The sequence below is a fragment of the Branchiostoma lanceolatum genome, chromosome 6 (assembly GCF_035083965.1).
Source record: "Branchiostoma lanceolatum isolate klBraLanc5 chromosome 6, klBraLanc5.hap2, whole genome shotgun sequence".
In the NCBI taxonomy this organism is placed as follows: Eukaryota; Metazoa; Chordata; class Leptocardii; order Amphioxiformes; family Branchiostomatidae; genus Branchiostoma; species Branchiostoma lanceolatum.
In genome coordinates, this window is record NC_089727.1 from 19,569,505 (window position 1) to 19,596,802 (window position 27,298).

The window sequence follows — 27,298 nt, forward strand, 5'->3', positions numbered from 1 at the left end:
TATGACGAGAAGCATTTATTTTCAGTCAGGTATTAAAGATTATTACTTGAAAAGAATGACAGACTAACTTATTTCATCTCATCATATGTATATCATAATCTTTTTTGCAATTCGTATTGTATCACATCTTTGATTATCCATCATATAACTTTTCCATATAACTGTATACTCTGACAATACTCAAAATCATAAATTGTACACCAGAAGAGCAACATATTGATAAAAGCAAGGTATTTATTTAAGCTGATCTAGAAACATTCGATCATAGAAAATATTCAATCTTAGAAAAAAGTATCAAAAAATCTCAATGGCATGTTATGCATTTCACTCGTGCTCATTTCACTATCCAGTTTATTACACATTTATTAAGTAAAATTTGAATATTACTCAGTAATTTTATCAAGAATCTTACGACCACTATAAAGACATTCCATGACATTTGGCATTATGTAGTAGCAGATCTCTTTCGATTTCAAAATAGTACATATTTTTCACTCATTTTCAATATCAATGTAGTACTAGACAGATGCTACCGGCCGTATTGGGATCCTTTATTTGCATTTCAATGGCTAATAGCATACACAGCATTTCTGTGATACCATATTGGTATTCCCTTTTTCGAGCATTAGAGGATATATACTAGAAGTGGCTACTTGAGAGTCAGAAGATTTTCAATATCCAATTTGAAAATAGACTGAGCCTCTACATGCTTTTATAGAATGAAAATAGAGGCACAGCGATAATATGACATTAAAATCATGTTGTCTAAAACGACAAATAGATTATACAGGAGTCCTCAAAAAGTAATGCAGTGGTCATCATGGGTCATCACCAAGGGATAAAGAGGTCAGGGGTCAATGCCAGGGAATCAGAGGTCATCACCAATGGATAAAGAGGTCAGGAGTCGTCAACAAGGGATGCAGTGGTCATCATGGGTTAAAGAGGTCAGGGGTCAACACCAGGGAATACAGGGGTCATCACCAAGGGATACAGGGGTCAGGGCACTCCTGGAGGTACGACTCAAGGTGACCTTCATCCACCTGCATCAGGGCTGTGTAGGTCGTCAGCTGCGAGGGAGGGGGGGAAATGGAGAAGTATTATATTTTTTGATTGCAAAAATTTTAGAAATTTCAGAATGACAAAAAAGACATTGGATATGACTACATTTCTAACGTTTCTATCTTCCATACACATACACACACAAACACACACATGCTAACACAGACAAATACACCACACATACATACAAACATACATACATGTACACACATAAGCAAACAGATTCTACAAACACAAACACACAAACACACGCACACACACACACACACACACACACACACACACACATGAATGCACACCTATGCAAAGTCGCAATCTTACCTTGTTCAGAACAGGCTTGCTGGACAGCACATCAAATATGTGGGGGAGGTCAGTATTCTGTAGGAAATTAATAATACTTCTGATCAGTGACTTTAAAATATGTGTCACACAACAAGATACAACTTACAAGATACCTGGAAAATATGACGGTCAGGGGACAAAGCAAAAAAACTGCTTAAAGTGTTAGGACTTACAGATTTTGACATGTTGGCCATACAGTTGTCCCCAGGCGTACGCCGGTCGTCGATAAACGGCGGGTTCTCCCAGTTGTCATAGTTAGTCTGGAGAAGGAACCACCGTCCATTGGCTGGGTCCAATCTAAGAGGGGGGGGGGGGGGGGGGGGGCAAGTAATTAACATGAGGTTTTGAATTATATTGATGATAATTGTCATGTAAGGACTGTCCCTATACAATGTAGCTCTGACTGGCAGCAGCACAGTTGAGCTCCTCGTTCCAACATACGAAAGCCCAATGGTACAATCGGTGTGTGAGTAGCGAACAGGCAGCGCGAGCGTCGCGACACTGGCAGGCAGCGCGAGCATCGCGACAACAGGCAGCGCGAGCGTCGCGACAACAGGCAGCGCGAGCGTCGCGACAACAGGCAGCGCGAGCGTTGCGACAACAGGCAGCGCGAGCGTCGCGACACTGGCAGGCAGCGCGAGCGTCGCGACAACAGGCAGCGCGAGCGTCCCGACAACAGAGCAGCGCGACGACGAGCCGTGAGACAGAGTTCACACGATTGATTATGCAGTTCGGATAACAGTTTGATAAATCAACTATAAACATAATCACATAATTGTCTTTTAAAACATTAAACTTAACATACTTTATATTGAACTTTAGATACCTAATACTCCAATTAGAACTCTTCCTATGAGTTCCTAGTTCCTAGTTCGTAAGAAGAGAATCGACAGCTATATATGACATTATAGATAGGTTTAGCTTGGATGCCAGCCCCCAAACTCTGAAAGCTCTGAACTATTACATTGTTTAAACATGTTTGTATGGTTATTGTACTATTCCTTCCGAAATAGTGGTATGCAATTCTACAATGTTTATCTTTTTATTATGTTGAAAGAAGAGGCAGGGAAATTGACTTTCTGTATTGACCCAATCTTTAAGATCCCCTAGACAATTAGCTTGCACAATCAGTGATGCAGAAAATGTTTAAGGTGTGAATACAAGTTTGCTACGGCATACAAATTCATAGTACCAAACTAGTTTCATATTACTGTAGTATCATACTTTTCTGCACTACCTACATTTCAACACAATAATTGAATTGATGAGCTTCCGAGAGCAGTGGCCAAGTTCTAACGTCTGGACCCTAACGTCTGCTTGGAGAGTTACACATTAGGCACCCCCACTGTGACTCCTGCACTGTGAGGAGAAACGAACCATAAAACTGTCACACCCAGGACCATTTCATATGGGAACTACAAAAGCGGGAACCCCAGGAATGTCCCCTCGTACATTCTCGCTTTAGCGTGAACAAGGTGTGAAATATGCTACTTCCTGTGAAGTTGTTTCCTTTTGTTTGGGGAGGCGAAAGAAACCGTCTTTATCAAAAAAAGATAATTCAAACTCTACAACTGGATAAAAATTCGGAGATTTATTTCCGGCCGTTACGAGTGACATCCATCACTCTTCTTCAGCGTCACTCAAGTGGGTTCTGCTAGTTCACTTTCACCCTTGTCTTTGGTCACAGCAGAGGTTAAAAAAAGTCCACTTGGCTGCAAGCCGGCAAATTGAAATCCAAAAATGCTCTTGTTGTTGTTGTTCCTTGTTCTATCCCATTGACATAACCTCTGACCTGTACGCGGGACCGTCCACTGTACTGCAAAACCGGGTGTGAATGGATAGAACGGTAGCCAAGTCTAAGTTGTTATCCTGGACGCCAGACCCCCAAACTCTAAAATATCCACAGTGTCACTGTTGAGTAGATAGTTCAGAGCTTTCAGAGTTTGGCGGCTGGCATCCAAGCTAAACCTATCTATAATGTCATATATAGCTGTCGATTCTCTTCTTACGAACTGAACTAGGAACTCATAGGAAGAGTTCTAATTGGAACTACAACTTATTAGGTATCTAAAGTTCAATATTTTATAAAGTATGTTAAGTTTAATGTAAAAGACAATTATGTGATTATGTTTATAGTTAATTTATCAAACTGTTTTCCGAACTGCCTAATCAATCGTGTGAACTCTGTCTCGCGGCTCGTCGTCGCGCTGCCTGTTGTCGCGACGCTCGCCCTGTTCTGTTGTCGCGACGCTCGCGCTGCCTGTTGTCGCGACGCTCGCGCTGCCTGTTGTCGCGACGCTCGCGCTGCCTGTTGTCGCGACGCTCGCGCTGCCTGTTGTCGCGACGCTCGCGCTGCCTGTTGTCGCGACGCTCGCGCTGCCTGCCTGTTGTCGCGTCGCTCGCGCTGCCTGTTGTCGCGACGCTCGCGCTGCCTGTTGTCGCGACGCTCGCGCTGCCTGCCTGTTGTCGCGACGCTCGCGCTGCCTGCCTGTTGTCGCGATGCTCGCGCTGCCTGCCAGTGTCGCGACGCTCGCGCCGCCTGTTGTCACGACGCTTGCGCTGCCTGCCAGTGTCGCGACGCTCGTGCTGCCTGTTCGCTACTCACACACCGATTGTACCATTGGGCTTTCGTACCAACATTCAAGCCTGGGACAGGACATCTCAGTTGGGGCTGCACACATTTTTCGGAAGGGGTGTGAATGAAATGGTGATCATGAACATCAAACGGGAAGAGCTAGCAAACCCTCCATGTAAAAAATATACCCTGCTATAGAAACTGTAAGGAATGCTGGGAACATGGCCCGAGCTTGGATATGTTTTAGGCGGTTGCATTTTACATTATTCATATGGTCACATAAGGCCGGCCACCCCATGTATGACGAATTAATAAAAGCTTCAGGTGTTAGCATGTAAAAGAAACCAACACAGCATAAATCGAAAAGAGTAGGGACCTGTGCTTGGCTAAATGTGCTAGGTGTAGCGAAGCTGCGCTGTACTATCATATGCTACTAGTCTGTATAACACAAACTCCAGCTGTCCGTGGGTTTTATGTCCCCTCCCCTTCTAGGGGCTGGCCGGATACGGGCGGCTGCTATAAGCACAATCAAAATCAGGCTACTATGCTACCAGCTATCGAGTGTCATGCTAGAGTTTGGGATTGGCAGAAGAGAAAGAAAAAAAGAAGTTGAACAGACCTCTTGATGTCCAGTGCTTTCTCCCTCGACCTGGTTATAATGGCTCCCTATAGATTTGGGGAAAGGAAAAAGATCTGGTGAAATTGCCTGTATTGTAGCAACGCACCTTGTGCAATAATGAATATGATGGCTCCCTGTAGATTTGGGGAGAGAAAAAAGTTGTTGTCACAGTGGTGAAAATGCGTTCTTGTTATTGTGTATTGTGCAAAATTATTTGTTTACTTAAAGACTTAATAGTATATAGTGTTAACAGCAACGCCGTGTGCAATTACTTTAAAGTTCTCAGCCAGTGCACTCTGTGGCCAATTTAAACAGCCAGTTATCAATCCTATTCTAGCTCATGTTCGCTTCTTTAATGAATTCCCTGTTGAATAGTCTGGCACCCGGTAATAGAGAAAGAATAAAAGATAGAATTGGAATCTACCTAGTCCTAGAAAAAATTTAGGCGAGAGTTCTGAATACATTAGTGACACACAGTCCTAATGTTACGATATTGACATTAGGTTCTATCAGGCATTTGGAAGTTTGATTCCTGTGACACTGCATCTGAGAAATACATAATAATATTTATAATTATGATTCTAGAATTGATAATGCAGAGGACTAGTACTGTTTCAATGGGGAGAGTATCCTCGTCAGACTATTCTGTGTAAAACCCATCATTGGAGAGAACTGAAGCTAGAAGTTAGAACAGGATGGATTCCAGACTACAAAATCGTCTCCCTACACTACCAAGAATTTCTTTTCTTATTTTGCTTGTTTTGTTTTATGGAAAAGTTTTTTGTGTGAAGAAATTTAATACAGATCAAGAAAGCTTCTGCATTTTCGGTAGTGTAAAAATGTACATGAATAAAAATGATGTTCAAATGCTTCTCCTAATGGGTCAATGAAGTCATGCTTGTCTCGAGCATTGATGTTTCTGACCTAGGGTGAAGAGATGCTACTACAGTGTAACTGTGAAACAGTAACAATTAGTTCTGAATCAGTGCTTAGAAGAGTAGCCCCCTATGGCCTTGCACTGAGCGAGTTTGTTAAAAAAATGCATCTTGACAGTATTAAATTTCTTATCGTAAGTGGCTGAACTTGTCTTGGCGTTACACACAAAATTACTACGAACGGACTGTAACAAGCTTAAGATTGCCAAAAATATCTGTACCTCTCCAGACTTGGTCCCCCCCAGGATGAAGTAGGCGGGTGCCAGCAGTGTCCGATTGGCCAGCCAGGTCTCTGCCTCCGTGAAGCTGGTGGCGTTTTCCAGCGTGTCCCGCGTAAGGAACCCCATCCACGAACTGTCGCGGCTTCCCAGGATCCACTCGATTAGACCTGCCAATCAATCAATCAATCAATCAATCAATCAATCAATCAATCAATCAATTAAGCAAACAATCCGTCCATCTATCCATCCATCAATCAACCGATCAATCAATCAAGCAATCCATCCATCCATCCATCCATCCATCCATCCATCCATCCATCCATCCATCCATCCATCCATCCATCCATCCATCAATCCATCAACCAACCAACCAATCAGGAATGGAGGCCTATGCGTCACGCATGAACAAAATTTAGCTCCTGTACTCAAACAATAAGAGAAATTGACTAAATTAGCATACAACCTTGTGAAGACTTAAAGTCCTGGTTGAACCATCCTCAATTGTGTTTACTTCGTTAAACTATTACTTCAGAGTTTTGGTCTTAAACCTGGTTATCTGTTCTTCCCTTTAGTCACTGGCGAAAGACAAGTTGAACATTATTGCTGTCTGAAACGTCTGTTTCAATTTTTTTCCCAGTTGGTTGAGTAACTGTCATTTGGTGTAATTAATTACTCAATCATTCAGTCAAAATTAGAGTTTGAAGCTGTATACAAGGTGGCATGTTGGCCTTGTTGCTAGTATTGCTGACAGGAGGTACTGAGTTCAAATCCCTGACATGTCCAAGTGCCCTTGCTCACCAAATTTCTTCACTGTCTTGACTCAGGTGTAAACCTACGTCATCATGACTTGTACAGTAGCTTCGGCTAGGGGCGTCCTTTCATTAGGACATTACATGGAGGTCCCATGCTTGAGGGAGAGCCACAACTCGATCAAGCACATAAAAGAACCCACCACATCTATCGAATAGAGTTAGACATCCCTCCCGGTGTGCATGAGTGCAGCTTGCACTCTTCATGATCAGTTCAAGCCTGGTGTGCAAAGCCGTGAGGCGGATAATGTCTTTATATTTCTACAGAGAATAATAATGATAATTAACAAACAAAATGTGCTCACCTATATACCCACCATCCGCAGAGAACCTCTCATTCATGCTGTACGTAAAGGTTTTCTGCGGAAGAAAAAACATAGTACAATGTCAAGTTTGATAACAGGCCCTGCAATATAACTTTAAGTTTAATGAATGTCATGTAATAATCTATTTTTATGAACTTCAAGGTTATCTGGGGGTCTTCACCTTTAAACTTTAACCTCCAGCATGTAGAATTATCTGACCTACACTGATTCAGAAATGAAGTCACAATTTTTGTCACTTTTCTATCGTCATATTTAACTGAATCACATTTATGCACAGCGATATTCATAGCAATCAAGAATGTGACTTTGTTGTGTCATATTTGACTTAAGGTCGCAGAACACAGTATTAGTGGGCGACCCCCGTCCCAAATAGTAGTTCGGGTAAAAAGTAGTGCGTCACATTGTTTGAAAAGGCCGTGGTTTTTCTTCTGTGCACGTTAGCGAGGCGGAAACTGTAGTGAATGGTATCTAGAGGAATACATTAGATTTGAGACTGTAAGAGTTGGATTACGATGTTTGTTCCATCAGGTTGCAATTGAATTCGCGCCTGAATATTGTTACTGCCCGACTACTGTAAGTTGGCTACAGTGTGGTGACCTCCGCTGGGGGTCATATCAGGTGACTTTTAAAAGAGAACGAGCCGGCAAATTTAAGCTCATTTTCACATATTTTGTAGATTAACCCTTGAAGTCAAACATATAAAATTTGGCACCCTAATTGTGCACCTTACTATAAATTTTCAAGCGTGGAAACTTCTAACTTTGGGATCCTTAACCATGAAAATCCCTGTAAGCGAAATACTGTGGTCTGCGACCTTGAAATATGTGCACTTTCCACTGCCGAGCTGTCAGCCATTTTGTCCAACTAGGGAATTTTAGTAGGCTACCAAAACCTATTGGACTTTGCATGGCTAATGCTTTCGCACTGTTTATTTAGGATGGGAATGTGAAAAAAGGAAAGATGTTGAAAATTAGTTACGAATTAAGACTTTTTAAATTAAAGATGTTATTTAATTACCAATTTTGATGCTAAAACTCTACAATAAGTAAATTTAACACCCTCAGACTAATCTACTTTTCATCGCATTATTAAACATCAAAACACTAAATCCCTCGGCAACTGGTAAGAATCTTTCCAATACGGAAATTGCAATAAGTGATGTATTAGTCTAAGCCCCAAATACATTATTCACTAATTTTGAAATTCATACACTTACTGTAACAGGTACTGTAAATTGCGAAAAATTTGCAGTTATTTTATGTTTTTTTTTTACTTTGCAGCTTTTACAGTCACTGTGATAGCTCATTACATTTAGTTTGCATGGTTTTAATTTGTTCACGGTGGTTTTAAGTTCGCGTTTGAGACAAAAGTAGACAAGGGGGTAGGAGGGCAAAAAAATTGTGGTGGTTTTAAAATCACTGCAAAAACAAAGAACATAAAACCACAGCAAACATTTCTGCATTTACAGTAAATTCCTTACACCCTCATTCCAAAGGAGTGCCGACCTCGCTGCAATCATGGGGTGACATAAAAACTTATTATAATAATAACAGATCATTCAACGAATTTCGAAGATAAAATCAGACTTTTATGCTTTGTGACTGTGTTTTCTTGTATTTTCAGCCATTTTTTATTTTGCATGGTATTCTAATTATCTGGCTTGCTCCTCGAAAGGAACGCAATATCCACCATATCCCTGCACGCGTTCCGCGGCCTACCCATGCTCTACAAACTGAAACTGTCCTACAACCGTCTGACATCTGTGCCCGTCAACGCACTCCTCTTGCCTGGTAGGCTGAAGTGTGTGACCCTCATCAGGAATCGCATCGCTACTATCGGCAGCGACATCACGTGTTTGAATCAGAACCACCACATGAGAACCATGGTCATACAGGTTTGTTTGTTCCTTATTAAATACATGTACACTTGAATACAGCTATTTGCATTACTGTTGATAGCATATTTCGGGGATATGCATAAAATTTTGAAAACCCAAACCATTTCCCATTCACTCCATTATAAATAAAATGGCATAATTGCATTGGCTATTTTTGCATACTCCTGATATTTGCATAAAATAATGCCAATGGCAACAGGAAAAACCGGTGGAACATGTCAAAGTCACTTACTCTTATAGATTGTATGCAAATGTCATTCAAATGTAAATTGAGTATGGATAGTTTCTATGGTAAGACAACAGCATAGGCACTGTTGTTGTCCTTTGTGTTTTGAAAAAACTATAGCAACTCCATTGTCATTTGCTGTGATAGGATACAGAAGAATAGAATTGCCAATTTTTTGCTTGATTTGCCATCATTTGCACTCAATATGTGTATATAAACTGATGATATGCTTATGACTTCAATATGTTACATTTTGTATAACCTGGGAGTGAGTGAAATTGACACAAAGTGTGTGTCTGTTTCCTTTCAGTGCCAATCCTAGTAACCACAACAACCCCCTCCTCCCTCAGTGCCTCTCATTTTGTCCCCTAGGGTTAATGGACTACTCTGTATTATTGCATAAAATACACTGACAAATCAGTTATGCGGATTCTACTGTATCTATTCATGAAAAACTGAAATCCACCTACTATCTTGATCTCAATCTATATCTGAAGGTCCATTTTAGTTTTTCGAAAATTCTTGATATGCACAAAGTCATGTATATAACAGTTACGTGGATGATTGGTACCTTAGTTTTACATGATGTATGGTCACAAGCCACAGTTGAGTGCTTATGAAGTGACCCTGCTTTCAGCGGCATCATTATCATAACCTTTGCCATAGGCAGAAGGGTATATTTTTAGTCGGGACGTGTGGAGTGATTGTGTTGGCGATATAACTCTTGATGCCATGGACGGATGTTTGTGATTTTTGGTAGATAAATTTCTGTTGGGGAGATGGAGGTCAAGTTCGAAGATGGGTCTTCTGGGGGGTTCCTTTGGTGCTGCAGTGGACGTTTGTGTTTTTTGGTTAAATGTTTGTTAGTGGAAATTAAATGGATCGTGATGAAATTTAGTAGGTTGGGGGGGGGGGGAAACGAAGGTCAAGTTTGAAGATGGGTCTTCTGGGGGCTTCCTACGGTACTACAGTAGGCATTTTTTATCTAAATTTTGGAGGAGCATAACTCAAGCAGTGTTTGGTGGATCCTGCTTGTGAAATTCTTTTTTTTGACACTGACAATGATCAATCAATATCTAGTACTAGACTAGTATATTATGCATGCAAATAACAGCCATGTGTATTTGACTAATATAGTATGTTTATTTACCTTTAGATTTTCTAATTAGATAGGTCAGTGGCAACAAACAGTACGTGTAATTGATACGCATAATAAGATCAGTAAAAAATCTGCTATAACTGAGAGCATGTCTTAAATTAGGGCACTCGATACATTCAGATTTATCATGAGACGTTAAGCTACTTTTGCAGTCGAGCTATGTTCAATATTTTGCGCTCTATCGCGGGAACTTGGGTCGAAATTCGAGCGTCTCACAAAAACTTTGTTTTCTACGCTATGGAACAAATTTAAAGTTTAATAAAAAAGATTACTATAATTGATTAGACAAACCCCTTTTTGTGGAGGGTGTGTGTTCATATTGTTTTTTTGGGGGGTGAAAATATGATCATGACATTTTAATTAGTAGCTATCTGATGATTTTTGTTATGTCACTGATTGTCAGTAATCAAAAATGATATAAATCAATTTTCTTTGATCACCTGCTTCAAGTTCCAAGTAGAAAATGCATCTATCATAAAGTGGTGTTTTTCAATTCGTGTTTCAAGCCTTATAAAATTCTATGGGTGCCTTTAAAGTCCTAAAAAAACACATCTTAGCACATACAGTTCAGTTCAGTTCAGGTCGTCCTCATACGAGGTGCCATTCACAATGTCTAACCATGCATTTCTATCAAGCATGGCGGCTAGCAGGTTGATATATATATACAGTGTACTAAATATAATGGTGGTATATAAAAGATGAAAGTTAGCTTTCTTCATTCTGGGTTTTATGTTTCAGGTAAATGCTAACGAGCTTGCTTGCGATGGGAAGCTTACGTGGTTCGTCTGCAACCTGCCCTACCTGGACTCGATTGAATACCAGGACTTGAAGTTCCTGAAGTGTGCATCGCCCGCCAACCTCCGCGGAACACTCCTCGCCAACTTAGGAACGGCGCGTACTGTCAGAACAACACGGACACGTCGGGTCAAGCGATCCAATCTGGCAGGTGCAACGAAACGTCGACCACCGCGGATATTTTGACATGTTCACAGGCCGCCCACCCGTACCCATACACCATTCCCACTACAAACTACACCGATGTGGACTATAACGTCACTTCAGTCTACACAGAGGTGCCATACACACACCACGAGTCGTTCTCAGGGCAAACAACAGTGACGGAAAATGATGTCATCACTGGGGGGGACCCAGCCATAGAGGACGACTACTGGACAACGATCTTCACCCTACTGATCGCAGGAATGCTGCCTGTCCTCCTTACCTTGGCATCCGTGGCCCTGCTCGTCTTGTGCGGCCGCTGTCGTGGCGCAAGTTTCGCAGTCGACGAAACCTGTGGGATCGAGCCGTACGCAGCGGCCTACTCCGCCCCAACGGCTTCAGAGTATTCGGACGGAGACTCGTACACAACAGGCGGACTGTCCTCTCGTGCTCGCAGCCAGAGGTTGGGAGACGACAGTACGATACAACCGTACGCAGCGGCCTACTCCGCCCCAACCACTTCAGAGTATTCAGACGGAGACTCGTACACAACAGGCAGACTGTCCTCTCGTGCTCGCAGCAAGATGTCGGGAGACGACAGTACGATACAACCGTACGCGGTGACCTATGGTGACACCATGGGGAAAGGGAAAAATGGCAAGCTTCTAGTCCCTTACGCAGTGACCTTCGTTGACGGTCCACAGCCACAGCCACAGCTACAGCTGTACTCTGTGACTCATACGTACAATGAAGACCCACAACCACAGCTACAGCCATATGCAGTGACCCACGAAGACCCAGGGTCACAGGTTCAGCCTCATGCCGTGACCCATGATGAAGACCCAGGGCCACAGCTTCAGCCATACTCGGTGACCTACAAAGACCCGGGACCACAGCTTAAGCCGTATGCAGTGACTCAAGATGAAAGGCCAAGGTCACAGCTACTGCCATATGCCGTGAGCTATGGTGATGCCACGGGGAAAGGGAAAAAGGATAAGCTGTTAGTCCCTTATGCAGTAACCTTCGTTGAAAACCCAGAGCCACAGCTTCAGCCATATGCAGTGACTAATGATGAAGACCCAGGGCCACAGCTACAGCCATATGCAGTGACCCACGAGGAAGACCCAGGACCACAGCTTCAGCCATATGCAGTGACCCACGATGAAGACCCAGGGCCACAGCTTCAGCCGTATGCAGTGACTAATGATGAAGACCCAGGGCCACAGCTACAGCCATATGCAGTGACCCACGATGAAGACCCAGGGCCACAGCTACAGCCATATGCAGTGACCCACGAGGAAGACCCAGGACCACAGCTTCAGCCATACTCAGTGACCCACGAGGAAGACCCAGGGCCACAGCTTCAGCCATACTCAGTGACCCACGAGGAAGACCCAGGGCCATAGCTTCAGCCATACTCAGTGACCCACGATGAAGACCCAGGGCCACAGCTTCAGCCATACTCAGTGAACCATGATGAAGACCCAGGGCCACAGCTTCAGCCATATGCAGTGACCCATGAGACCCATCATGAAGACCCAGGGCCACAGCTACAGGATTATGCAGTGACTCACAATAAAGACCCAGGCCTACAAAGTTTCAACCACACTCAGTGACCCACGGCACAATAAAGACCCAGAACCACAGCTCTATGATTGTACAGCCATACACACTGTGACTCAGAGTCATACTAGTACAGCCATGTAAACTAAGTTACCCACGGCGAACACCCAGGGCCACAGTTTCAGCCATTATCCAGTTACGCACAATGAAGACCCATGGCCACAGGTTAAGCCATATGCATGCAGTGACCCAATCAGATTAAGACACATGTCAAGACAACAGCCATGCATGCATACTAAGTTACCCAAGATGAAGACACATGGCCACAGATTCAGCAATTCAGTGACCCACGATGAAGACCCAGGGCCACAGCTACAGCCATAGTGAGTGAGGTATGAGGAAAACCACATACATTGTATTTTGTAAATAATTGAAACATGTATTCATCATTCGTATTCTTATTTTCTTCCAAACTTTACTGCATACATGTGATATAACACATTATATATGGATTTTGTTCATTACTTCAATGAAAAATAGAGATAATTGTTTTAGGCTTGTAAAAAGTAAACAGTTTCGCGATATTTTAGGTCGGCAAGAACCTTTGGACGGATTGTGATGATATTTGGTATGTGGATAGGTGTTGGCAAGGTGAAGGTCAAGGTCAACTTTGAGCCCCCTGGTGGCTTTACTTGGTACTACAGCAGAATGTACGATTTCTGTATCTATTGTCCTGGATGTGCTGGCTAAAGCGTTATGATTTTTTTGGTGTACATGTACATTTGGGCCCCCTAGCAGCTTGCTCTGGGAATGCACTGGCCAGGGGCATTTCTGCTAAAATTTTCGAAAAGGATGTCACTGAACAAAGGAAGAACATTTTTTTTTCTTTAGTTTAAATTTTTCAAACAGCCTTAAGTTTGCTGCTAAGCTATAAGATTGAGTTGAATAATGTATTTAGGGCAGTTTGGAGAATTCACTAAATATGTATTAATTGTACTCAACAATAAATTGCCATAAAGTACATACTATACAATTATCACGTGTAAACCTTCAAGTAAGTTTTCAATCCTATATACTTACAGGTTTGACAGCAGTGAGCAACCCAACGTAGCCGGCAAAGTTGACGGACTTGAAAACGGTCTTGCCGCCGCGCTGCCAGTCCAGGTTCACCACGATTGGTCGGAGTTTCTCCGTCAGCGCCCAGGTATTGTTCTTAATGTCCCACCTGTTCACAAGTTTTAATAAGTTATCAATGCTAATTAGTAATCATCTTGACTACCGTATTTTCTCGAATAAAGTACGCACTTTTTTAAACAAATCAAAATTCAAAAGGCACCACAAATCATTGCTAACGCCAGGGTACGTACTTTATTTGAGATTATTGCCAGGACAAATTCGAAAAGGACCTCAAACTCAAACCCTTGCTTAACCAAACCAGGAACCCAGCTGTGGTGAAACAATACATGGCTCAATACCTGCCAATTTGTAACTTGTCGTAGGCAATCCTCAAGTTTGCAGAGACGATGCTGGCGGACTAAAAAAGAGAATCTTTTATGAATCTAAGGAATGGCATTATGTAGAAGTCCTTGATATAAGAATAATGACCTCGAGATAATAGAAGGAACACCATAAATTTGAATTTATCCTGTTCAAAATGTGTTCAAGATCAGTGGAGAAGGGGTGCGTACTTTATTTGGGGTTTTTGACTTCACGTTTCAGTTCTGCAAATTTGTCTGGAACTAGCCCCAAATCAGGGGTGCGTACTTTAATTGGGGTGCGCACTTTAATCGAGAAAATACGGTAAGAGGCCCCACACAAACCTGGGTTTCAGGGTAGAACTATAGAGGAATATTATTCTCATATAATTCCTCAAGAACAATATTGAACCAACACTGGAACTATAGCTTATTATCTGTGACCAGTTACCCCGCCCCATGGAACTACAGTAGCTGTCAGCTCTGTGCAGGCCTATCTCTTGTGGGTTTGGCATCTGTGTCTAAGGAGGTTCTTACTAATGTACCATGTAATTAGGAAAACATTCAGCCTCACATGGGGTACATGCCAGCAGTTCTAAACTGTTACAGTATATTTACTTCACTTACTGCATTAATACATTTGTACATGCTATACCTCTCTTTGCTGAGAAAGAATCTCTAATGCAAACTTAGTCAACATTACATCATAAGTTGGTGTTTTTGTAACTCCTTCAGTAGTTGAGGACAAATGTGTAAGCTTTTCTCTAGGAAGGATCAGTGTCCCCCAGGGGGTGACCTAGATACCACAGGCGGGTTGGAAGTGGGGCGAGCTGCATGGGCTGCATGTGTGCTGTTTAAAACAGCTAGATGAATTTTCAGGGAATTTTTTGCTATTTTTCCTTCCTTGATCATCACAAAAACTTGTACATGTACTAACACACACACACACACACACATACATACAGGGAGAGGTGGTAAAAAAAATCAAATTCCACCTCCTTGCTGAGAGGGTTAATCAACAACAGGTGTAGACCAGTTAGCATTACACTACTATACAGTGTGGTCAGTCTGTATAGATTATGATGTACATACTGTAGACTAATAAGCTCCAATTTAAAAAGGCATGTTTTGATAAGAGGTGTAAAATAGTTCAACTCAAGGCAATCATTAGAAGAGTCAAGTATTTGTAGCATAACAATTGTCCCCAGGACCCCAATCATGTCATCTTCCTTGGCTCTGATTAAGGTCAGCAATGCCAGTTTCTTTTTTTTTAAGTTTCAAAGCACTGTACTCCAATCAGATTGGAATGGCTCATAAAGTGTACTTGCAAGAAAGTACTAAATAGATAAGCACATTAGATAAAACCACAAGTCAATTACTCACAACTCACAACAAAAACACCATTAGAAATGTAAGAATAGTTCAGCAACATAAGCACAATAATCAAGAGATTGCCAAACAAATGTAGTATTCCAGTAGGTTGAATGAAAAACAAGATTTCAAAATTTTAGTCTTATAGCGAATGGGACATTTATCAAATAGCAAATAAAAAAAGCAACGAGAAATCCCTTTAGGCTTTACCCATACTATTTTGCAAGCAGATCAGAAACTCACACACACACACACACACACACATAGATATGACCAAGAACTGACATTCATGAAAGGCATGAAATAATCAAGCGAGTGTGGGTATCTGTGCTTCATGGTGTTTTTCCACCATAAGACTGTATTTCTTTAACAAATACATATGCATCTGTATACAAAGCCATTTGAAGGAAAATGCTCCTCATGCAGCCACTACCTGTAATATAGAGCTACAGTAGAACACACAGTTAGGGCAGGGACCAACAAGCCTATATCTGGTGACCTAGTACCTGTGAAACCATGTGATACGACTAACTAGTAGAGTACCATGACAGACCACCTGACATGCATGTCACATGGTCTGTCATGGTACTCCACTAGTTAGTCAATTGGGGTTGAAGTCCCACATTTGTTAGCTCAACTGGGTGGAGGGGTCTTGGTTATTTTTATGTTGTGTTTGATGTGGATTACATGTAGTTTGGTATATACTTATAATGAGATTATTGGTCATCATTTGATTTATCATGAAACTGCACTGCATCTAAACATGGTCAGCAAAAATGACCTGTAAACAAGCTTCATTAATGTCCTATCTGTTTTAGAACTTGGCCACGAAGGTTCTCTTTCCATCACTTATCCCATGGTCTCAAAATGATACATACAGACTTTTGAACTGATTACTGAAGTGTTCTGAATTACTAAAAGTGTTCTTTTTTTCATTGGAGTACTGGTTCAACTGTTTGAGTTGAGAGCATTGTGTGTGTTCTTTTCAAAAATCTAAAAAATGTGATTCTTATTCCCTTTTTCCTAACTATTTTGTGTAAACTTTGACTTTCAATTTCAATGCAATAATTGCTTAACTACAGTAACTATTGTTATTATTATTGATGCTTGTTTTTTCTGACTTTGTGCCTGTTATTCTTTAAAGATTTGATTCGTATTGACAAGGAGTTTTTTAAACCTCCTTGGTTTTGATACCGAGAAGTTATTCTTGTGTGGCTGTAAGATAACCATGTCCTCATGTGAATCAAATTAAAACAATAGTAGCACTATAGTCACATAATAGAAGATTCATTGGTGATTTTAGGGACGGCCAGTCTGAAAGTCTGAAACCAAGATAGCTCATGTTTACCATAACAGGTGCCTCATGATACTGTAAAAACAAGGGTAGCTAAAATTTTAGAAAATGGTTTTAACTTCGCGCTGAAGAGTTCACCGCAAAAAACAGCAAACATAAAACCACCGCAAACATTTCTGCATAATACAGTAGTACATGTGTATGGGGGAGGGGGGGACAAGTAAAGTAATACTAATAGGATGGCAGGTAGGCTACGCAGAGTAGGAAAAAATCCTACCTATGATTTTCCTGCCTGATTTTCCCTGTTGCCAAATGTTTTCCTCAGGACTGAAGTTACTGTAAATGCATTTAAAGTTTGTGTGGTGTTTATTTCACGGTAGGGAGACAATGGAGTGTTCGCAGTGGTTTTAAGTTCTGCTTGAAACAATGATAGCTGTGCAGTATACATGTAGGTGGGCAAAAAATTTTTTGGTGGTTTTGAGGTCGCACTGAAAGGTCACCACGAAAACTCCAAACTTGAAACCACTGCAAACGTTTCTGCATCTACATACAGTATTAAGTAAATGAAGACATGTTCCCAGTGGTTTCAAGTTTGGAGTTTTCGCAGTGACCTTTCAGTGTGACCTCAAAACCACCAAAAAACTTTTTGCCCACCTACATGTATACTGTAGAGCTATCAGTTTCAAGCCCGAACTTTAGAGGTATGTTAGACCAAGGGGCATGTTAGACCAAGAAGTTCAACTACATGTAAGAGCTCCTTAGTTGAACCTGCTAGAGAACGGCTTAATTGTGTGGGCTATAGGACCTGCTTGGATTTCATGTTAGAGATGGAGACAGGGCTGGGTTATCGGGCTAGATTTGTTGCAATAGTGCACAAGACATTGTCAGAGAAATCAAGTACAAATAGTAAAGACAAACTAGTGTTAAGATGTAGTAGCATGCCTAGTCCAGTGGACTTTAACATTCAGCAAACTGAAGCAGCCTATTGGTTACAGTGACAGCTGGAAGAAGGTTTTAGATAACCTTGTTTTTGGACCAAGAAGCTGAGAGTTAAAATCCCATCTTTGTTTCTCTCCTTTCATGCATGCTACTGAACCTGTAGAATCTGTCTTCTCTGTCACGTCAGGTCCAGTGGAAGAATAAGCACTACAGGGAGCTTAACAGGTTCAAGATCACTTTTACTTTTCACTTTCTGAAGAAGGTTTGTAATAATCATTTGTTGTTTCAGAAGCTAGTTCAGCTCTGCTATGATTACATGTGTTAATTATATGATCCAGTCTGCATGCAAGTGGCTGTAACTAATTAGACCTGACAGGGGGGCTGAAGCAGTGACAGCTACAGTTAGACTGACTTCCTACATGTACTTATCCCCTCTATCCCTGGTGAGACGGGCCATGTCTTAATTGAAACCTGAATGAATAATTATACTGTCTTAAGAGCCCCCAAAATATGTTTTTCTATTCCCAAGAAACATCAAACACCCCTTTCCTTTTCCGATGTACATGTACATCTGTGCTCTTTGGGAGGGAGAGAGGACATATCAGGGTCCTCCTAAAGCATGGATAATTGATCTTCTACACATAATTAGTCCCATAGATAAGGCTTGGAGGCCTGTTTTCCAGCCAGGTTCTCTTCCTAGAGTGATTGATTAGGAGGAACTATACAGAACCTATACTGGATGTTGTGCCTTAACTGGCGTTGAGGAACTAGGTTGAATGTAGTTCCTCTAAAACAAACAACAGAAGGCCTCAGGCAGGGCAGAAAGGCTATGTCTACTATGGGAACTAGTTCCTCCTTTCCTGGAACTGGTTCTCCTGGTGTTCATCTATAGTTGAACCCTGAAACCCAGGTTTGTGTTGTGTTTTCGGTGTCGTCTGTTAATATGTGTGAGTGTGTGTTTTGCATGTGCGCATGTGTGTGTGTATGTATGTGTGTGTGTGTGTGTGTGTGTGAGTGTGTGACTGTGTGTGTGTTTTGCATGACATTGTGCGTACATCATACACAGTACTATAGAAATGTATGTGTGTGTGCGTGTGTTTGTGTGCGTAAATGTATGTGTGTGTGTGTGTGTGCATGCATGCATGTGTGTGTGTGTGTGTGTATATGTATGTGCCTGCGTGTGTGTTTGTAAGTGTTTTTGGTGGGTTTATAGAATTCGAAAGCACAAACTGGAGTTATGAATGGATCCATGTATACATACATTTTACATGCTATTTGACATGACATTATGGGTATAGGTGTCATCAAAAGGAAGAACAAGTTCATTGATGGAAACCTCCTGGTGGCTTGCAATGGTACTGCAGCAGAACATATGTTTTTCTTACCACAATAAAAAAGAATGACTATTGTCGTTAACTTGTACAAGTTAACGACAATAGTCATTCTTTTTTATTTGGAACATGTAGATAGCTATTGGGCCGGTGACGAAAAGTGGTATCGGTATATTCTATTAATTTGTAGGTTTGAGCCCCATATGTGAAGCTGCTTTTTTACTGCAAGGGCCAATTTGGTTTCCTAAATACTTTTTTATTCATCCTTTTTATAGTCTAAGCAGTAGTAGTGGGCAACCTCAAGCCAACCGTACACACTCACGCCGTATCTTCAGAAAATACGCTATAGCCGCATAGTCCGCATAATCTATTCAAGCCCACATGCAGACTTTATTTTCGCCTTGTTGTGGCTTTCTCGTTTTTCCTAGTCTAGCTACATGATGTATATTCATGTTTAACACTACAGGTAATTGATAAAAGCTGACAGAACTTACCCAAGGAACAGCCCAAAATCCAGGTTCCTGGCATGGAACAACTTTCCTGAGGATGCACATGAAAAAAACCAATGACCTCACCAAGTCTGACAAAACCAAAAGATGACCAACAAAAGTGGTCATCTTACTGGGATATGACAAAAACACATTCATTTACCTAATATCTATCAGTTCTGATTAAGGGTGGGTACCGGTACCGTGTACCGGTCCAAAACCGGTATTTCTTAATGGACCGGTCCAAAAAAACCGGTCCGTAAAAAATCAGTGGACCGGCCTATGGACCGATTAGAAAATTCATAGTACCAGGAACCAGCAGGCGGCCACATAACTGTTCTAAGAAAATACAAAACAGTAGATTTAACGAGTTGTTTTCGAAGACTTTAGCTGTTAATCATATCTAGAGACACTTAAAGGATGAGTAAACAGACGACGAAAGAACCTAAGAAATTATTTCGTTCCAGACATGACGTTTGGAGACTTTTACGTGTGTCTCGCTCTCCAAAATATGATGTACTGCAACGCTACTATAATCAGGTACAGGTACAGGTCCGGACCTGGACCTGACCCTCTGGACCTGGACCTGGACCGGACCTGAATTCTATGTACCGGTACCCACCCCTAGTTCTGATATATATGATAATGAAAATTAGTGGGCTTTTTGAGATGGCTACGAGGAATTTTCCGAAGAATTTGAGGGAATGGATGACTTAGCGGCCTGGGACGCCTCAAAAGCCTGGGACACCGTCAGAAATGTCCGTTTCAACGGCCGGCCGTTCCTGTGACGGCATTTGTGAGAACCATCATAACTTTAATTTGTAAAACAAGTGTCAGAGAACTTGACTTTACTATATTTAGTACAGTCTGGTGACTAGACTTTTCAATGTCAAGTTCACTGGTTTCCTTTAAGTCTCTGGCATATATTGTAATGAGTTCACAGTACATGTACCTGTAGGGTCCTCAGCGACTATGGATGTGCAGACGGTGAAAAACTCGTAGAAAACGTTGAAAAGGACAACCTCGCCTAGCAGAAAAAAACCATAAAGCAACTGTTTTAGTACCAAATTTTCATAAGCAAACTGTATATCACTTAATAATTTTTATATATTATCATTCATAAAATTGGTAAATTTTCTCAACTTATTTTCCCTTTATATTGAAAGTATTGAAGATGAAATTGGAAAAACATCTAACAGGTAAACTAAAAATGTAAATTAATCATGATTCAAAAAAAAGTCAAGGATCTATAGTCCTTATTGATACATGTACATGTTTGCAATAATAGCATGCATGCTTAAAAGTTAATATCTAATGACACAATTTGATAAGGACAATGTTAAGATGCTGACAACATATCCAAACTCATTACACAAAATAATTTATGTTATGATTTATGAATAATATTATTATACAAATATTATTATAATAAATGGTATATTTGAGAATAAGCTCACCGAGAGGGATGTCTGTGGCCTTGGCTATGCCTTTCAGCTCATCAGCAAACGGGTAAGGAAGGGTGTCAGCTAGGGGGCCCTGGATCACAAGAAAATTGGTAAAAAATGTTTAATGAACAGTTATCGTGTACTCACACAAGCAAGGATGTTCCTTTTGTTGCAGTGCCTTTGCACATGTGGCAGCAAGCTTCATAATGTATATATTTCTACTGGAAGGAGGAAAATTGCTCAAGGTCTCATTCATGTATATAATTCACTCCCAGTGAGTACCCTAAAAGAGTCCGTGGTCCAAAAATAAGCGGCTGCATGAACGTGTGTTTATATTGGTGTGAAAATTCCTTTTAGCTAGCCCAGCTGATTTCAAGCGTCAAACTGATGAGCTAATGTTTGTAACTGAAGAAATTATCAGGCAAAGTTCGGCAGCCACGCGCGAGGTCGGACGTTTACACGCTTACAGCTGGAAAGTGCCTTTTTGGGGGTGTAGCTAAGTGAAGCTTGTAATTGCTATAAAAAGAGATTGTACGTAGTGAAACTGTCGGCAATTTTTTCACATAATCTAGGGTAAATGTCCTCAACATTGGAATGAAAAACATTGGCACATTTTCTATATCTTCATTACGAACACGCCCATGTAAAACACGTATCATAACATGTAATCCTATGTGGCGAAAAAACACATGAATGAGACCATTAGCCCTTCCCCTTTAACATACTAGACTGGCCGTCATTTGCTTTAAGAGCAAATTCAGGATGTTTCGCCCATACTCCTCATGCAAGAAGTGGGCTGTCCCAAAATAACTCCTGGGCAATTCCAAGTTTCTGCATAATTTATGCAAATGAGGTCCTCATGAGCATAAGTTATGTCCAGGTGCTTTCACCTTTCGTACATGTACATGTACCTACATGTACCTACATGTTCAAGATGACATCCGCAGGTTTTACAGTAAGGGGAATACAACATCATGCATAAATTATGCAAATGAGGTCCTCATTAGCATATGTCATGGCCAGGCGTGTGCACCTTTCCTAAAGCTACCTACATGTCAAATATGACATCTGCAGCTTGTACGGTAAGGGAAATACAAGTTTCTGCATAAATTATGCAAATGAGGTCCTCATTAGCATAATTTTTGGCCATGTGCATTCACCTTTCCTAATGGTACCTACATGTTAAAGATGACATCCGCAGCTTTCACGGTAAGGGAAGTACAAGTTTATGCATGAATTATGCAAATGAGGTCCTCATTAGCATAATTCATGGCCAGGTGTGATCACCTTTGCTAACGGTACGTACATCTTAAATCTGACATCTGCAGCTTTTCCGGTAAGGGAATTACAAGTTTACGCATAAATCATGCAAATGAGGTCCTCATTAGCATAACTTATGGACAGGTGTGTTCGCATTTCCTAAAGGTACCTACATGTCAAAGATGACATCCGCAGCTTTTACGGTAAGGAACATACAACTTTATGCATTGATTATGCAAAGTAGGTCCTCATTAGCATAATTTATGGCCAGGTGTGTTCGCCTTTCCTAAAGGTACCTACATGTCAAAGATGACATCCGCAGCTTTTATGGTAAGGGACATACAACTTTATGCATACATTATGCAAATTAGGTCCTGATTAGCATCAGTAATTGTCAGGTGTTTTCACCTTTCCTATAGGTACCTACATCTCAAATATAACATCCGTACCATGTAACATAAGGTACATATAACTTTCTGTAATACCATTTAGTAGAGGTACCCTCTCACATCTGCTTGGTTTTAACTCCCAGACAAGGGAAGTGTAGGAGGGCTTATGTTACAAGATGACCTAGTTGTGAGAAAATAACCAAAAATTCCATCAAAAAATTGCAAAATAAATCATTTTGAAGTAGTGTATACCAAAAAAAATAATGGGGTCCTTTGGGTAAATATCCAATGCACAACTAAACCAAATTTCAGGTCCTTAGGTTTCAACACCACGGCACTGGAGGCCGTAATGTGCGACTTTTGTCGGAAAATGACCAAAAAACCTCGATAAAATCATTTTAAAAACTTATATCAAAAAAATTTAAAAAGGGTCTAGGGGTATACACGTACTCTACCTCCATACCAAATTTCAGCTAATTTGGTCGACGGACGACCGAGAAGAAGCGATTTGAAGATTTGACAGGAGAAGAAGGAGAAGGAGAAGAAGAAACCTGACAAAAACAATATGTTTCGTTGGCGAAACATAACTAGAAGCACCTGCTTGAACACAGGACCTCCTTTTATACATTTTCTGAAAGACGGATGCATCCCCCTCCCTACCGAGATACCACGACCCAGGATCGAACCAGGGTCTCCCTGAGTTAACAACTACTTGAGCTGATATAACTGTAAGGCTCCTACCAGTTGAGGTAAAGCAACATCAACTACCGTAAAATTTCTATGTACGTACACACCCCTCCTAACGTACGCACCCCTGATTTGGGGATGAGGGCAGGCCTGACTCAGTGAGTTGAAACATTCAGGGGAAAAACCCTCCTAACGCACGCACCCCCTCTCCAGCATTTCAGTGGATAGTTAAGAGGTTGACATGATCATCCTTTCGATGATGTTTACCAACTTAAAGGGTTACTGAGAAAATTTTTCTTGGTAGAAAATATCAAACAATTTAATTATGTATTATCTATAATTCTTTATTACTGATTGATTGTGTGGAAGCATTCCACACTTCATTTGCATGAAGATGTACCGTACTCTCAAGCTGATATGCAATTTTTCCGAGGAAGAACCCCTCCTAACGTACGCACCCCAACTTTGGCGTCGGCCTGGAGCACCTGCTTGCAACTTGAAGAGTTTAAAAAGTGGGTACGTTAATAGGGATTTTACAGCTGTATGCAAGGACCAGACTTACCAGGTACTTGTCCACCAATGCGATGATGCTCCCGTTGCCAAAAGCTCCAACAAAGGCCTTGACCTCGACTAACATATCCTTAATCTGGAACATACCAATTACATCAATATGAATTAAATAAATAAAGGAAGGAAACCTTAGCCTAATTTATTAGCATTAGTGTAACGAGCAAAGTTGTGTCTCAAGCGTTGTTCCATATGCCATGTAACGAGCAAAGTCGTTGTATCGAACGGGACCGGCCTTTCGAACATAGAACGGCCGATCCCGTATAGAACGGCCGATCCCGTTCTATCATTTGAATAAAAGAGTTGTTTGAGAGAATTCATTGAGTACGGTTGTGTGCTTGAATGTTCTGACCTCTCATATTAGTATTGGTTGTTGGAAAAACCTGTTCAGTCCAGAAGGCGGAATAACCTGTCCAGTCTGGCTTTGGGGCAAAAAAAGTGGTCCAACCTTTTCTGAGTGTGTACATGTATATTGTTAAGGACATGGGCAAGATGTTGTGTATACTGGTATATAGGAGGGCCACCAGAGCTAGAATTGGATGAATACTATTATAAAATATAGCACTGACTTACAAAATTATTTCGTAAAAAGTGTTTCGTAAAGTTAAGTGAAGAAATGTGTAAACAACAAATAATTTTATTTTATGCAAGAGCATCATGGATCCTTAATATCCAAGCAGATGTTGGGAGGAAGTTTGTCTCACAAGCGGACATCTAGAAAAATGTAACGTTTTGCCTCCCCCTCATCTGCTTGGAGATTATTGAATTCAGACCTGTGGTGCTTTCTCCTTGGCCAGACCGGTCCATCTCTCGGCAGGGGGGAGGTCCAGGTTAATCACATAACTGCCAACCTTCGATCTGAAGAAAAAATTGACATTACTTTCATAAAAAGCATTCAGATTGATTCAATAACATCTATTTCTCTCTCTGATTGAATATCAAATATGATCCTTCCTTTTACGAGTATTACTGGAAAACAATTTTCTTTCGGCAACATCCTCTCAAAAAATCCCACCAGCTAACAAGTAACAGCATAATTCCACCAGGGCACATTCCGCCACCCTGAAAAACTAGATCTCCAACCCAACATCTCCTATAGTATGATGCACACTTAAGCTAATGTATATCTAAACCGTGTGCATTATATACCTGGCTGAGCTGCACTAGAGATCTCTCAAACCCACTGTTTTTGAAAGTGGTGGATTTATGTAACCTGGCAGATTAATGTTACTGGCGGATATATCATCGTTCTAACAGTCTTAAGAAGATTTTTGAGTCCAAGATAAATGTTCTTAGATAACAACAACCAAGAGGATTTTTCTGTCTTACAGTTCAATATTCATATAGAGATTATATTTGTAAGTCATAAAATACTTACTCTGCTTTAGGTGGGTACATCCCATGTTCACATTTTTCTTCAAACTGTTAAGAAAAACATCAACATAAACATAATGTACTTTAGTGATAAATGTCATTTGAATTTGAGGAATACAGATTCATCAATTTCATGGTTTCAATAATTTCAATTAAGTTTTGTAGTAGCTAGCCAAAAACTATGACGATCTGTCAACCCCTTCTTCAGTTACTCTCTTTCAAAGTTCGAAACACACTTGACTCCTGCAGTTCCAAAAGGACCTTTAGGGGGCCCAAACCTACACAACTTACTCTCCCTCCCAAGAGCTATCTACCTAGTACCACTAAAAAAACATGAACAATAGCATGTCTAGAACATGAGATATCAAAACAGTATTAAAGTTCCGCTGTAGTACCATAGTAAGTCGCTAGGGGGCCCAATATCTAATCATTTCGCGGTCTCAAGAAGACCTACATGTACTTCTGCATAATTTTACCAAGAATGAAGACAGTCCATCCAGGCATTCTGGAGTTATCATGTTCACAGATGGAAGGACACACGCACACACACGAACACTGACGAAAACATTAGCCTGGAATCCAAACCTACAATGTACTATAGCTCCGGAGTCTCCTCTATTTTGCAAAGAGGTCAAACACGGGAGCTATAATAGGTTTGGATTCCAGGCTACGAAAACATTACCTTCTCAGCGAAGGTAACAAACAAATGCTACCAAAAACATATCATCTTCTATGGGCAAAGGTAAACAAGTCTTAAAACTTACAGGAGGAACTTGTGCCTGCACCACCAAAACCAGGCATGCCAAGATTGCAGCAACCCTCAGCTTTACTTCCATCTCGTCTTTTGCTGTTCACCTGTTCAGTTCACCTGTTACACATACAGCTGATAGTCACACCTGTCACATGCCAGTAAAAGTACAAAGTTCTACGATCACAGGATAAACCAAAGTCCCACAACAACAAGTAAACACCATTACAACATGGTCATATGTTAGTGAAAGTTTGGAATATACCACTAGATGAAAATGTGATCATTTTATATCATGTATTATCTATGAACAAAATATGTAAATGTTTAATAGGGTTTAGATCAATGCATATTCAGACGAGTGAATTTGTTGTTAAACGTCATTTCTTTAAAAAATGAAAATTGAACTTTTTTAAATACTTTAAAACGCATTCTTTAAAACGCCCCTACATATGTAATGTACTCTACTACTCTCGCGAGATTTTGTATACACGCGAGATTACACGAGACTTCCGTAATCTGAAATTCAAGATGGCGACACAGGTGAGAAATTTGTTGTTTCGACCATGTTTTTGACACGTTTACATCTTATTTTTGGTTCCAAAACTGTGGCTGTGTGTTGCTCTACAAGCTAGTGGTCGTTGGTTTCATTCTTGACTCTAAAAGATGTAATTTTAGTGGATAAAACTATTTTAATTCGCGGAAATGAGCAGAATTTTACCCAACTGTCCAGCTGTTGTTATCGTCACCAAAAATTATGATTAAAGTAACAATAACATAACATATGGGGGGAACTAGTGTATGTATATGTAGTAGATCAGACGATATCTGTGTTGTCCTCTTTGATGTCGATCTATCTCAATACATTACTCCAAACAAGCCTTATAAATTCAGAAGGCAATTGTTACTGTAATTTCTTACAATTTTCGCAGTAGTTTTAAGTTCACGGTTTCCGCCGGAATCTCTCCAACTTTTCTTTCCATTAATACTGTACATTGTACGGCTATAGCACTACCGCTGGCATAAATTCAGTAACTTCGAACACTTCATTTTACCACGAACAAACAAACCACGAAATTAAATCCCCGCAAACTTAAACTTAAAGGGTTTTACAGTACTAAAAGGGGCGTGTCCATGAACTTTGGACAGGCGGTCTGCCAGCCTGGCTCTGAACAGCTCAACTGGGTGTCTGTATCTGCTCTCGGGGTCTGAAACTTGAATGTTTTTAAGTATACCAACCCCAAGTACGCCTCTGGGCAG

The 27,298-nt window shown here is 40.9% G+C and overlaps 1 protein-coding gene across 1 annotated transcript; it reads right to left on the bottom strand.

Moving 5' to 3' along the window:
• LOC136436961 (acid ceramidase-like) lies at positions 1-26,284 on the bottom strand. Its single transcript, XM_066431383.1, has 14 exons — positions 26,055-26,284; positions 25,295-25,338; positions 24,690-24,774; positions 23,912-23,995; positions 21,026-21,104; positions 20,521-20,595; positions 19,575-19,620; positions 13,751-13,895; positions 6,866-6,920; positions 5,752-5,918; positions 4,596-4,642; positions 1,575-1,698; positions 1,381-1,437; positions 1-1,067 (listed from the first exon to the last, which is right to left on the bottom strand). Exons 1-14 carry the CDS (start codon positions 26,124-26,126, stop codon positions 978-980), a joined length of 1,170 nt encoding a protein of 389 aa, XP_066287480.1. The 5' UTR covers positions 26,127-26,284; the 3' UTR covers positions 1-977.
• Between the last annotated feature and the right edge of the window lie 1,014 nt (positions 26,285-27,298).